The sequence below is a fragment of the Ptychodera flava genome, chromosome 20 (genome assembly GCF_041260155.1).
Source record: "Ptychodera flava strain L36383 chromosome 20, AS_Pfla_20210202, whole genome shotgun sequence".
In the NCBI taxonomy this organism is placed as follows: Eukaryota; Metazoa; Hemichordata; class Enteropneusta; family Ptychoderidae; genus Ptychodera; species Ptychodera flava.
The window spans coordinates 4198212-4213333 of record NC_091947.1 but is presented as its reverse complement, the minus strand read 5'-3'; the positions used below and the strand labels follow the sequence as shown (position 1 = coordinate 4213333).

General features: G+C 35.1%; 1 protein-coding gene across 1 annotated transcript in view; it reads left to right on the top strand.

The window, feature by feature from the left end:
• The first annotated feature begins 2012 nt into the window (after window positions 1-2012).
• LOC139119797 (adipose-secreted signaling protein-like) overlaps window positions 2013-15122 on the top strand; it is a 70613-nt gene continuing 57503 nt past the window's right edge. The window contains exon 1 of the mRNA XM_070683698.1: window positions 2013-2192. Coding sequence (XP_070539799.1) covers window positions 2102-2192 — 91 coding nt within the window. The 5' untranslated portion in view covers window positions 2013-2101. The remainder of the gene's footprint in view (window positions 2193-15122) is intronic.

Here is a 15122-nt window from a genome sequence, read left to right as displayed (position 1 = left end):
TGTATGAAATTCTTTTAATTTTGTTATTGAAAAGGGAAAATATCTTTTCAATATAAATATGACAATATCTCAGTAAAATGAATTTAAATATATTTTTAGATGTCTTTTTAGTATTCTACATGCAAATACCTTTCATTTGATATATAACTCGATAGTTTAAAAGTATTTTTCGAGTAGTGAATAATAAATATCTAATATTAATCGCATTTATGCAAATTGGGTACCCGTGGGACTTATGCAAATTAGGGGTTACGGCCGTACTTGACAACTAAAGTTGTCTATTTTCTTCAAGTAGAGATAGTAAGCTTTCAAATGATGTATAATGTAACTGTATGATGTGGCTGTATGTGTTCAAATTTTAAGATATTGTTATTCAAAGGTTTAAATATTTTTTTTTCAGTATTAATATGAAATATTTCAGTGAAACCATTTAAATATCTTTTTGGATATCAATTTTGTATTCTCCATGCAAATACCTTTCATTTGATATATCACTCAATAGTTTAAAAGTATGTTTAGAGTAGTTAACAATGAATTTCCTAATTTTATATCACATTTATGCAAATTGGGTACCCATGTGAATTATGCAAATTAGGGGGTTATGGCCCTACTTGGCAGCTCCACATCGTCAATTTTCTTGAAGTAGAGATAATAAGCTTTCAAATGATGTATGATGTGGCCGTATGTAAGGTGGGTACATTAAGTGTGAAAATGGGTGTGTCTGCCGCTCGCCTAATAGCTGTGGTGTTTTCGGACAGAATTTCTGCCTTTTACGGGCTGGTTTTGACTTTCACGTTTTCAATCAAAAACGTGAAAGTCAAAACCAGCTTGTGAAAGGCTTGCTGGGGGTCCATAGCTGTGGTGTTTTCAGACGGGATTCCTGCGTTTTACTTTTTGACTTTTACGATTTGGCGGGTTAAAAATCGTAAAAGTCAAAACCAGCCCTTAAAAGGCAGGAATCCCGTCTAAAAACACCACAGCTATGGACCCGCAGCTGAGGAGGTGTTAGCTGTGGGTCCATAGCTGTGGTGTTTTCGGACGGGATTTCTGCCTTTTACGGGCTGGTTTTGACTTCTACTATTTTAACCGCGCCACAGAGCTGTGGTGGTGGCTTTAAAAACTTTAAAGTCAAAACCAGCCCGTAAAAGGCAGAAATCCCGTCCGAAAACACCACAGCTATGGACCCACAGCTAATCATCATAGTGTCCCTGCTGCTCGTTTGGAGCGGAGAAAATTCAGCAAATCCGGTATTTAAAAACATCGGATGCAAATTGATCCAAATTAGTTCAGATGTGTAACAAACCGCCTGTGTTGGAGATTAAACTTTGAATCCATTTGAATCCCAGTTTCTGCTACAGGTCGTATTTAGTTGTCACATCTGTTTTATTTTTATACACTTTCACGAGCTTGAAAACGTCTCATGTAGCTTATTCGTCCCATCTTTGAAATTGTTAGTGTGAAAAGCTAGGTATGACAATCTGCCATAGACCTCAGCATCGGGCCCGGATATTTAAAGCATCAGTTATCGTGCATTATAACTCTATCTATCTGCTGGTTTGAAAACGTTTTTTCTCATGCCTATAGCCAGTCATACTCTGAAGGTTATGCGCACTGGAAATTTAATATAACTAAGACAATTCTGAATCAACGATAAATTTTAAAACGATAAATAAAGAAATAGATAAATAAATAAATAAATGAAAATAATTGACAAAATAAATCAGCCGTATCAATATAAATAAACCGGAAAACTCATGTTTTGAATATGTATTTAATTAAGCGACACAAATTGAAAAATATAGATACCCTGTGAGATTTCTGTCCTCAATATCACAGATCATAAGCTTAGTATCGCTGCTTTTCCTCGACTAAACTCCAAGGACACGGACAGAATTTCATTTTCGAATTTCTCAACTGATTAAATGGGCAACCGTTAGAACATTACAGGAGAAACTTAACTCACAAATTAATGTAAAATGTAAGTTATGTTTTAGTTGTACTCCGTCAAGCTTTCACCGATACAGTACAAAGGTACTCACTTCTCGAACATTCTCATTGGTAAGAAGTTAACCCAGTGACGAGGCCGAGATGTCAATAATTCATGAGGGGCGGGGCTTCACTGATTGAGAACCACTACACTAGGGAGTCTGCAATAATCAACATGGCTGATAGCGAGGATACATCGCCAAAAGGTGAGAAACTTGCAATAATAGTTACTTAGTAGGTTTACATTCAATTGCAAAGTGTGTTGATGGCAAGTTTGAATGAATGCACAAGTCTCTACCAATGTTGGTTACATCGCAGTGACCCGAGGAAATCTCATAGTACGGAAAATGCGAGCCAGTTCAACTGGCAAAATGCTTTGCATTGAGGGTTATGACCTCGCACCCACAAGTGTCGATGTCGTCGGTTTGATTTGCAGTCGAGTATATAACGTATGTATATATAATCCCGTATCGCAACTACCGATCCTTCGTTTGATGATCGGATGTATTGTAGCTTAATCCTGATACAGATATACTGCCTTGTAATTATATCGATGCTGTCTTTCTACTTAGAACTGTTTAACTTTGTCCAGGCTGTTTTCGAACTCTGCGGTTTACGCGCCAGTGCGCGTGTCATAATTATTTCCATTTGGTTCATGTCTACTGTTGGAGTATCAGTCCCGTTATAAACGACGGCTTTGTGGGAGGACGTCAAACAAAGCGATTACTTATAACGGCACTTGATCCCACTTCAGTAGAGACATGATATGTGCAGATATTAGCAAATGAAATAATAACGGCGTGCAGTGGCGTGACCGTGTTCTGCTCTAGCACGGTAGAGTAAATCGTGGTCTTACAGCTGTCAACAAAGTTCAGTTGTGGTTGAAAACGATTTCAAGGCCTATCATTGTCCTGTATATATTGCGTGTACCATGCGTGTATTCTCAGAGAAAGAAGAGTTGCATTTGACCATGGACGTACCACAGATTTTTGACAGTGTACACAGTGGCCAGTATAGTATTAAATAGTTAATACAACTGGCTACGTGTGATATAAGGCTGCATTTTGTTTGTGAATTGGGCTGTTACTATCAGTGAACTCATGACATTGCTATGATACGCCCCTGTGAGAGTGTATAGCCGAGATAATTAATTCATGGCAACTTTGATATTTACTCTATGCATTATCTAATTATGCATCATGCAGCATAGCAAATACAGAAAGTCTGAACTCTGAAAATGTGAGAAAAATATTCCCAGCTAACATCAATACAACATGGCAAAGGGTTACGCATCTTTTCAGAAATATTTCACAAATATAAAAGAGAATTGTTTTAAAGGTACATTCTGTACATTAATTTTCAAATGTCAGTTTTCATATAATCTGATTTTCTCTTGATTGTAATTGTCAGGATATAATCTACACACCATATGCAACAAAATTGTTTTCACACTTTGACCACCATGGTGTGGCCAAAACCAAAGCAGTGGTGATTGTTGACCTGTTTACAGGGACTTTTGGTGAACATGACGTTATTAAAAGATTTGTTATTCAAATATCTTTTGCCTTATTTTAAGGTCTGACTTGATCTCAAGATTATGATTGCTAGTATGAAGACTGAATTTTTGAAACTTACATTTGCACCATTTTAAATCCTTTATTTCTTTTAAATACCTTTCCAATTCAAATTCAGAATTTACATTGAACAATTTTTAGCTACTATAGACTATAGTCTATAGAAGCTATTGGGATGGGTATCCGTCCGGCGTCCGTCGTCAGTCTGTATGTATGTATGTATGTATGTATGTATGTATGTATGTATGTCCGTTTGTGAGGCGTCCGTCCACTCAAATATCTTGAGAACCGCAGTACTTACTGATTTGATATTTGTTGTGTAGATGAAAAATACGATTTTGAGAAACTAGTTTTTTTAATTTTTTGATATTGTTGAAAATAGGCAAATTAATGCCAAAAAAGGTGTTTTTGGTAAAAAATCTTCTTCTTCATAACCGCTGGTCAGACAGCTTTGTTATTTGGTATACAGGTCCCTAGGGGTAACCCAACTTAGACTTGTTCAAATTGTGATGAAATATGCAAATCTGTATTTTTAAGGAATTTTTTTGTCATTTTTGGTCAAAATTTGACTTACATTGTATGTAATTCTTGTACTGTATAAACCCTATCAATTCACCCAGAAAAAAATAATTAATATGATTTTAAATAATTGAATTAATTAGGAAATCATCAAAGCCAAAATAATTTTAGTGTAGAATTATCAGAAAGTTCAACTTTTTTTGACAGTTCATAGCGAAATGCTTACCATCTTGGAGGATTAAAACATGTAAAGGCAACTTTCCTGAATCCCAACTTTGACATATTCTGAACCGTCATTTATTGTGCCCTGTATGTTATCTAAAAGAAATTGCTCAAAATAGTCAATAGAGATAGAGATAGAGATAGAGATAGAGAAAGTTCTAATTTCCATTTATGGTTGACTTGGTAAGGATAAAATAAAATTACTTTTTGAGGAAAAAAATAGAGTGGTCAATAAAAGAGTGGTCAAAGTGATAGGGTTTTTATGGTAAAGCTGGGCTGTATAAAGATTCCTCATGTGCTATTTATAGCAATTATGCAATCTGTGTAAACAGTGCAATGAAAGTGTAACATGATTCCTTATAATGCTTTTGATGACCTTGAACTTCTTAAGTTTCAAACCTTTGTCTCTTCAGTGTGCTTTCTCTGAGTATGTACAGTCTAAACTTATTAAACAGAACTCACAATGTTAATCAAAGATATCCACCTTCTTCATCAATACATGTGTCACAAAAGGTTATTCTCTACATAACTCAACAGAGCTCTGTCAACTGTTGAGTTGCTTGTTCTTTCAAAACCGCTGGTCAGACAGCTTTAATATTTAGTTTACTTGTCCGTAGGATGACCTTAGTGAGATAATTTCATACAGTAAGGAAATACTTAATTTTGTATCCATGTCTATAGTAGCTTCAGGGACTTTGGCCTATGTTTATGTTCACAGCTTATTCCTTCTCTGTTAATATTCTCCTTCCAATGTTCACTAAGTTAGTCTTGCAAAAAATTGCAGTTCATCCCTGTTCATGTGTATGCTTGGTGTCATTTTGCCAAACTTCAAACTTTAAAAAAACAAAATGATAACATTTATCACTCTGTTTTTTTGTTCTTTTTGTACGTTTATTCTCAGCATTTAAACCATACGACTGGGCTGGTGAAATTAGTTAATCAAACATGCCAAGTATGGATAGTAGGCTCTGACCGGCCTGGAATTTTTGCAGTGAAGGTTCATTAGCATAGCATTAATGGTGTACATAGTAATTAAAATAATGGGTCCGTATATAGCGCACATATCCACAAGTACATGTGATCAAGGCGCTTTACAATTATTATTACCCCAGGTCACTGGACCTAATATGATATCACTCAACTCCCTGGGGAGCAAACAACAGCTCACATGTGCAGCCAATAAGCGCAGCAGAGCTAAACACACACATTACATCCACTGTCCTACCAGGTACCCATCACTCCTCGGTGGGGAGAAGCAATGAGGAATAAAGTGTCTTGCTCAAGGACACAACACCATGGCCATGCCGGGGCTTGAACTCACCATCCTGTGATCGTGAGTCCACTGCTCTAGCCACTGGCCCATGATGCCTCCGTACATGGTACATGGGTAGTATTAATGAGCTTCTGTTTGACACGATAATCTGTACATCTGTAAATTAAATGCAAACTGTAATTTGTTGGTCTATCATTAATCATGACAGCTTTATAAATATGATTACCAAGTATTTCCAGAAAATAATGCAAGAATATATTGAATATAGTCAGAGATGTATACCTTTGCTTCATACCACTTGTTGATTGAAATCTTTTGCTATCCCACTAGCTAGTTTTTACTTTTCCTTTGTATATTTAATCACTATAAATTGATAGCATGACTTCCCTGCATTACTTTATAAGAATTACAATGTCAATTTGCGATCTTAGAAATGGGCAGCATAAATTTATTTGAGCAATGCTTGCTTACCTGGTCTGTAGCCAGATCTTTGACATTGCATATGTCAGCAATGAACTTTGCAACTAAAACAATTCTTAATTCCCTGTATTGATCCATCAAACTTGAAAAGTTCAGAAATGATGTACACAATCATGTCAAGCTATCTCAAAGTTGCAAAGTATGTCTGTTGATCTTGATCACATCATATGGTAACCTTTGACACACAATTTGTATTTATTATCTGTATTTGTATCCTAATGTGGTATAAAACATCGATGAATATTTGTAACTTATGGAGTGCTATCATCACTCAAAACATACGGTAGATTGAACTAGTTCAGTTTAACCTTTGAACAGAATCAGGTGATGACCTCATTAGAGATGAAGGGTCATTCCAGTATTCAAGCAAGTTGTTTTTATTTTTATCACTTATGATTTTGGGCAGGTAATCTTTTTTCGCTCACCTGATCATAATTGTTCACAAAAATTATCCATATATTTTATTAACTGCTAGTGTGTATGCTACTATTATTAATCAGCGGTCTTCTAATGCTACATGTAATCTTTGGTTTGTCATTGTTAGATTGATATTTGAATGAAGAAAAGTTTGTGCTTTGTCTAAAGTTGGCAGTTAAATGCAAATTAAAAATACAGCACAAATTTCGAAGTATACTTGATTTGAGGACAGGCAAGTTGTATTTTAAGTAAATATATCTGGGCAGCAGGTTATCTCCTGTCAGATTGGCTCTGGACAAAGTAAATATATGGTAATGCGTCGCATCAGGTGGCAAGCAGCATTAAAAGATGGGGACATACCTAGAGAGGGGGCGTAGTTGATAGCGGAATGCTCCTGACAAACACACAGGGCTGAGTGACACTGACAAGACACTCAAGATATGCTGGACAATGATACTGGTAATTTGGAAGATTGTTTGTATCATGTTCTGGCTGTAACAAAATTGACCTTGAGTCAGATTAGAATTAAACCTACAACTGAAAAGGGTCATAATTATGCCCATTGAAGGTTTGCCCGGTTTGTAGTATTGCAGAAGCTAGAACGACATAAGCTGTATCAGACATGAAAAAATAGAGATATTCACTCAGAATACTCAGACTGATACCAATATGTATCATGATCAAAGATTTTTATAATCTTGTTAAATAAAATTTAATATTTTATTATAACCATTTTCTGATTATTTGAGTTAAATATAAGCTGTAAAATGCACACTGTCATAATAATTATACATCAGTTTAATTCGCCTCAGTCTAAAACAAAAAAAACTCAGTGGATATTATATTGTATCGATCACAAGCATTCTAAATTAGAATACTCATAAAAATTTTCACAACATTCCAACAATTCACATGGAATAGAAATGTTTACTAGTGTGCATAGTCAATAATACAGACTCTATTGAGTGAGGCAGTTCTTGATTTTCAGCAAAGTGCCTATATTTCATGTCAGAGTTCAGCAGGAGATTTCTAGCTCAGTGCCAACATTTCATAAGTATAGTACAGTTCAGTAAGGGATAGGGCTTCAAGAACAGTGACGTACCACCGTACATTTCTGCACTGTCTGAGTGTCTACCAGGGCTCGAAATAATACCTGTCTGCCTGTCCCGGACAAGTAAAATTTGGCCTGGGACAAGTAGTTTTGAAAAGTACTTGTCCAAGTTGAAAGGTAGATTTTTTCAGCCTGCAACCAGTATTTCAACCTATTGACTACAGCAAATATTCATAAGTTTAAATTTATATACCTTTTACAATTTTGAAAATCATTAGTTGGATATTTACCTGTCAGAAAAAAGTAAAAGAAAGTTCGATAATATCTAATCATTGTTTACAGGAGTCAGCCATGTTGATTTATCTAAGGTCACGTCTCAAATCTCTTAGATTGGGAGATTCTCAGAGCCATCTCGACACGCCATTTTGCATACAATACAGACGTGAGTTTGTTGAATTTTCCCAGATTCACTCGTTGGTTCTGTCAAAAACTTCCTATCAAACTAATCAAAAATGACATTCAATTTCTCTGGACATTGTCTCAGGTGAGTCGAAATTAGTATAGTTTCTTAGAATAAATTATGCCATTTTGGACAGGTACTTTTCTCACTGGGACAGGCACTTTTTATTTTGACTTGTCCAGTGGACAGGTGGTTGAAAAAAAGTATTTCGAGCCCTGTCTGTCTACAGTGAGCAGTGTGTTAACATTTGTCAAATGCCTAGACTGAGACAGAAATTCAGCCAATATCACTTGAGTTATATCTACATAATGAACAAGCCTACGATTTGTGTCACATTTCATTTGTTTAGTCTTTGAGAAAGGGTTTCAATATTAAATGTTACTTCAGTGGATGAGGATGTACCAGTAAATATTTTCTAATCTTGGAGTCTACTGTACAAGTGGTCCATATGATATTACTGATGTAAATTAACCATGATTAATAGCTGAATGATATCTAATTGAAATAAAGCAATGTTGTTCGGGACATATTATATCACTACCTTCATAATGTACATACAGAAAAAGTAATTTAAGCTGGTAGCTTTTCCTGTGTTAAATTTTTGTACATGAAATTTTATCACCCTGCAATAATTTGTGTACAATATACTTTATCAGCCGGCAATAAGTTGACTCAATGTTACCAAATATGTGCAGGTATTCTGTGGGGTTTTGCATAAAAGGGATAACTTTAATAAATATTCATCGTAATGGACTGTCAACTGTTGTCGTAAATGTTGTTTGATGTGCGATTATCGATATCATTGTCAAATTATGAATAGTATTTAAGATGTCTGGGCTTATTATAACAATTTAAAAATGATCATATTATTATTGACAGACCAAATACAGATACATCACTCATAATAGTACTTACCAAGTGTAATGTGGAGGCACCGTGGACCAGTGGTTAGGGTAACGGACTCACTATCGGAGGATGGTGGGTTCAAGTCCCGGTAGATCCAGAGTAGCGGATTCACTGTCGGAGGACGGTGAATTCGAGACTCTAGCTCGGTGTTGTGCCCTTGAGCAAGGCACTTTACTCCTAAGTGCTCCATTGGGGTAGTGGGTTATAGGTACCTAATCCTGTAAATGTCTAGCGCCCATTGGATGATGGACTAAATAAATAAATGATGGACTAAATAAATAAAACACGATGTTGTGTCATCTTATGTAGAGGCTGAGCATATATTTTATTACTCACAAAGTGGTGTCTTTAGGGAAAGTTCTAGTAAGTCATGCAAAATTTATCCTGTTAAACTTGAATTTTACAATGTTAAAAAATGTTGCAACCAAATTAACTATAGTTTGTGTCAAAATCACTAAACATATCTATGATCTTGATTAAGATTTTGTCAATAACTGGCAAGATATTATTGAAAGGTAGCCGGGAAAGGGAAGATGTTCACAGTGCTATCTATAAATAGTGTCATCACCATTCATGGACAAGAAAACCTCTGATGGGAAAGTGTCTTGGCGAAATTAATGAATGGCTGGTCAATTTGTCCAATTCCCCAAAAATTTAACTTGAGTCATTGTGTGACATTTCCATCACTAAAAACTCATTAACACAATATACTTGCATAAATAATTGGTTATATGAATAATTTGTAAATATTACAAATTTTAGTGACTGTTACAGGTCTTGCCATAGATAATTGATGTATTGCCATAGATACCGATGTATTGCCATATATACTGATAGATACAGATACTGGTATATTACCATGCAGGGATGTAGAAAATAGCCAGCAGCTGGCAAAAACAACCGGCTGTTAGCTAAAATTTGCCAGCTGTGAAAATTTAGTTTTAGTAAAAAATCAAGACATTTTGCACAAACTTTGTACACTCACTCACCACTTTACCTGCCCAAACTTTTATTTTTGCCTCATGTAACCAAAATTTTCTACATTCCCGCATAGACACTGATGTATTGCAATAGATACTCAGGGGTGTAGAAAATAGCTGGCAGCCGGCAAAAACAACTGGCCGTCAGCTAAAATTTGCTGGCGCAGGCTGTGAAAATGTAGTTGTAGTAACAAATCAGGACATTTTGCTCAAACTTTATGTGCACATATACTACTTGTAACTGCCTGTACTTTTACTTTTGCCACCTGTAAGCAAAATTTCTTACATCCCTGGATACTGATGCATTGCCATAGATACTGATGTATTGCAATAGATAAAGATGTACATTGTATTGCTTCAGATGCAGATTCTGATGCATTGCCATAGATACTGTATTGCCGTACTGATGTATTGCCATAGATACTGCTGTATTGTCATAGATCCTGATGCATTGCCATGGATACTGATGTATTGCCATAGATACTGCTGTATTGCCATAGATACTGATGTATTGCCATAGATACTGATGTATTGCCATAGATACTGATGTATTGCCATAGATACTGATGTATTGCCACAGATACTGATACCAGGGGAAGATATTTTAATTCTTCTCATTCTCGTTTCAAAGGGACAAAGTTGGCCATTTTTCATGAATTTTGTTTGATGCAAGATACAATTTATGATACATGAATTGACAAGCTGAACACTGTATACCATCTATCAACATGTCTTGGGAAGTAGAACATGAAATTGTGGTTGACATACAAAACACAAATGATGAAAAAATTATCAACAGTTAGCATTACTGGCCCTTTAAAAAATCTTTATAACTACACCTTGTTTCATTATTTTTGTCTTTTAGAAATGAACACTTTTTCTTATGCTTCTTCTTGAAGTAATATTGAAACACACTTAGTGTTTGCCTTGCCAACATACTGTGTTATTAGCCTTGCCAACATATTATGTTATTAGCCTTGCCAACATATTGTGTTATTAGCCTTGCCAACATATTTTGTTATTAGCCTTGCCAACATACTACCCTGCATACACCATGCAATGTCATTGTCAGCAAATGAATTCTAGTTCAGAGTAGAATTCAGGTGTCAACAAAGTCGTGGTCTGGCCTTTTTGTGTCCAGCTGGCATACATGCATTCAGCATCATCTCAAAGCGACCAACATCACACACAAATATTGACTGATTTTCATGTCCCAGGCATTGTCTGCGTGGGCTACCATTTCATGGATTTTGGTAGCCTAAAGGAAAAGTTGTATTCTGTGGACATGGGACTACCCTTAATTTAGAGCTCTGTATTATTATTCCTACAAAATGTATCTACATAAATTAATTTGGAGCCCTGATACAGACTCTGTTGATTACATTTTTTTGGATTTTGACAATGTAATATTTAGTATTTATCAAGTCTGAACAAATATTGCAGAAAGTAATTCAAAAGTTACAGCTAATGGAGTTTCAAGGTGATCAAGGTATAGCTTTTTGAAAGCAATTTGAACAGAATGATATGGTTGGTTTACAATCCGTAAAAGGGAACTGGAAACGCATGTTATATGGTTGGTTTACAATCTGTAATTTGGAACTGGAACTACAATACTTTGTTCAGCAGTCAGTGGTTACACTGAATGTAAAGTAACAATGGTATGATTTTTATCGGTAAAGAGCAGTGAATGTTTACACTTCTAACAGCAGATTTGTTTTCCTTTTAATGACAACTGTTCATGCAGTCAGAAAAGCCCAAATACATACTGTGACTATGATTTTGACAGGAAGACAGTTTCAGTTTATTACCAGGAATGTGAAATGACCTTTTTTATCTCATTTTAGAGACAATTACATCATCAATTTACAGTGTGGGAAAATCTGTAACGTTGCTATGTACCAGGGTATGAGAAATAAATTTATAAATTTTATGATCTTATTAAATTTTTTAAAGGTAAATTTGCATTTTTCCTCCAGGCGTGAGTACAAATGGACAGCGTTATTGTGTCTCTAGAAAAGTAGAGAAAAAGCAAATCTATCAGTAGCCCTAAATATTTGCAATGCAGAGTAATTTTTTTATGATTTTTTCAAAAATTAGGCCTTTGAATCTTTGTACTTTAGGGTAAATTTTTAAAAACCCATCAGAAACATATGTTGCAAGCAAATAACCGAGATTGGATAGTGAATAGTAATTTGATATCACCTGTAAGTTATGAAAGCTGTCATGTGCAAACAACAATTGGTGTCTATTGAATGCTATGATGGTGACCAGTACATCAGGTAGTGCATAGTGTAAGATTGAAAGATTGAAAGGGAAAATGGCTGTATGGATGGTCTGAAAATACAGTTTGTCTAATGGGGGTACTGTATTTACCTCTGTCTGTTAACTAATGAGAGTACTGTACTGTAATTGTAACTCTGTGTTGTCAGTCTTGATATTTCTGTTTTCTAGCTGTTTTGACTTTCTCTTTCTTTGCTTTTTCCTGATGATATTGGTGTATCTTTCAAGGTTATACTATGTTGTAATATTCATCTAGATAAGGACATGAAACTGCTACACAATCTGCTCTGAAACCAATCTGTCTCTCATTGATAAATCGACATCCCGTCAGTTCAAGACCTTTCTATCAATGAAAGTTGAGCATTTCAGTACTTTGAACCTTCTTCATTAAACATATTCTGCATGAAAAGACCAGGTTTTCAGCCACTGCTGTAATAATCTGGTCCTTTCAAGCTGCAAACAATACAGCAGTCATCTGACACAATGTTGAAACACTATATCATCGATGCACTTTGACATATAGGCATTTCATTGATGAACTGGTGGGGAGTGGGGGTGGGAGGTGAGTACAGCTCACTTAGTAAATAGGTACAGGGGACAAGTCTTTCAAGAGTTCTAATTATATTTCTGAAAATAAATTCTGAAAACACACAAATTGACAATTAATGACAGTTCACATTTCAAATATAAAACACTAGGCAACTGATGAATAATTTTTTTTTGCATTAGGTTTCTTCTGATACAATAATATAAAAAAATCAGATGTAAAAATATTGTTAACGTAGAAATTGCATTCTAATTAATTAAGCCATGATGTACCCCTTCCTGGCTAATAATGGACAAAAGCAAACTTTGCCGGGAGGTGGTACATCATTGTTATTATTTTATAGTTTTGGCAATCCCGGTGAATTAGTAGATGCAGAAAACATCTGGGCCACAATGCTGGATAATCAGATACATTATCAGTAATAATCTGAGGGTATGAGGGCACAAAATTCACTGGTATTGACAAAGCTATAATATAATTACATGTAGTGGAAGGAGCATAAATGTAAACGACAAATGGCAACTTGATGCATGTAGTTTCTCGTTTATGTATATGGATTGCTGTTACAGTTAATTTACTGTCATTTATGCATTTTCATCTCAAACTTGCTATCTCTCACAACTCCAATTTATGCATTCAAGGTTTTGCCACGTGTATCCGCACACCTTTGTTACACTTACTTCAGAGGAACACAAAGTCATCAAACTTTCTGTAAACCATTTGTATTTCTCTTTAAATAAAAAAAACACAGATGTTCATTTGGTATCAAATTTTTTGTTAGTTCAAAAAATTCAGTGTTTATTATAATGGCATTCAAAAATACCCTTTGATTTTTATTCTCTTAGGATCATACATGTATGATGATTGCTAAGGATGTGTAATCCTGCCACCTTGTTTCAGACCCTTTGCAAACGTCTATTTTTCCATTATGTCATCAGATACACCGTGTTTCATGCTATGAATATGCTATCCTGTATGTAAAAGCTTGCCATCATTAATATGTACACTAGAACTTTCCTATTACAAAATACATCATCTTGCATTAACTCCAAAAAGACTGAAATAATTTATTTTATATAGTCCAGGATGTTTCCTTGTGATTTAATTCCATTCTTTATTGCCAGTATGGCAGTCTTTTCAAGATTATGGGAAAAAGGAAATGAATTAGTGTAAAAAATTCAGCGTTTCAAAAATGAACAAATCTAGAAAACTTGTGAAAAGCCACATTCCTGAAAAGAGTGAGTGAAAAGAGTGAGTCATTCATAGTTGTATAGTTTGCACAACCATAGACCTTCCAAGGGTTTATCTATCGGTATGTTAGAGCTTATGAAATTCTAGTTGAAAAGACCACCTTGTGATGAGTGAGTGAGTCTTTCAAAACAAAAGAAGAAGAATACACTTTGAATCTCAGAAAACACTCAATTCTACTGATTACAGATTTAAGAAATCCAAAAATGAAAACAGGAGGTAGGGCTATGTTCAGGAAGGAAATCACTTGCTGAATTCATAGTTGTATAGTTTGCACAACCATACATGTACCGATAGACCTTCCAAGGGTCTATCTACTGATATGTTATAGCTTATGAAATTCTAGTTGAAAAGACCACCCTGTTATGAGTGAGTGAGTCTTTCAAAACAAATGAAGAAGAATACGCTTTGAATGGGGAGAACAAAATTAACAAGTCATCTCAGAAAACACTCAATTCTACTGATTACAGATTTAAGAAATTCAAAAATGAAATGAAAACAGGAAGGCTATTTTCAGCAAGGAAATGATTTGGTGAATTTGCATGTGTCTGTTGTCCCGCGTCCATAAACTTTTTGCATTCCAAGCTTCTTCTCTGATATCACTTGTATAATTGGTTTGAAATTTAGTATGCAGGTTGCTAGGAGTGAACTTAGCCAGTTTTGTTCAAATTTTAGTGAAATTTGCACATTTGTATTTTGGGGCCAATTTTCATTGTTTTGGTCAAAAAATCTTTCTTCTCTGAAACCACTTGTCCAATTGGTTTGAAATTTGGTATGTGGATTACTAAGGGTAACTGAAGTCAAGTTTGTTCTAATCATGCTGGAATTGGCATATTTAAATTTTTGCAATTTGGTCTACCTGTATATCAGTTTTGTACAAATCATGCAAAAATCTACAAAACTATTTTTGGGACAATTTTTGCTGTTTTCGGTCAAAAAATACTGAAAGTCATCACAGTTCTTAGAATCTCCTTGTCAGATTGCTTTTGCATGCAGATATATTGGTATGACATGATTCACGTTCCCTGATATCTATGAAAAACCTTGCCTACTTATATTTTTTGGGAATATTTGCCAATGTTGGTCAAAGAAAACAGTTGTCTGGACAGTTTAACTCAATGGTTTAACGTCATATTTGAAGCAAGGTTATCAATATTTCGCTCCGCTTTTACCCCCAAG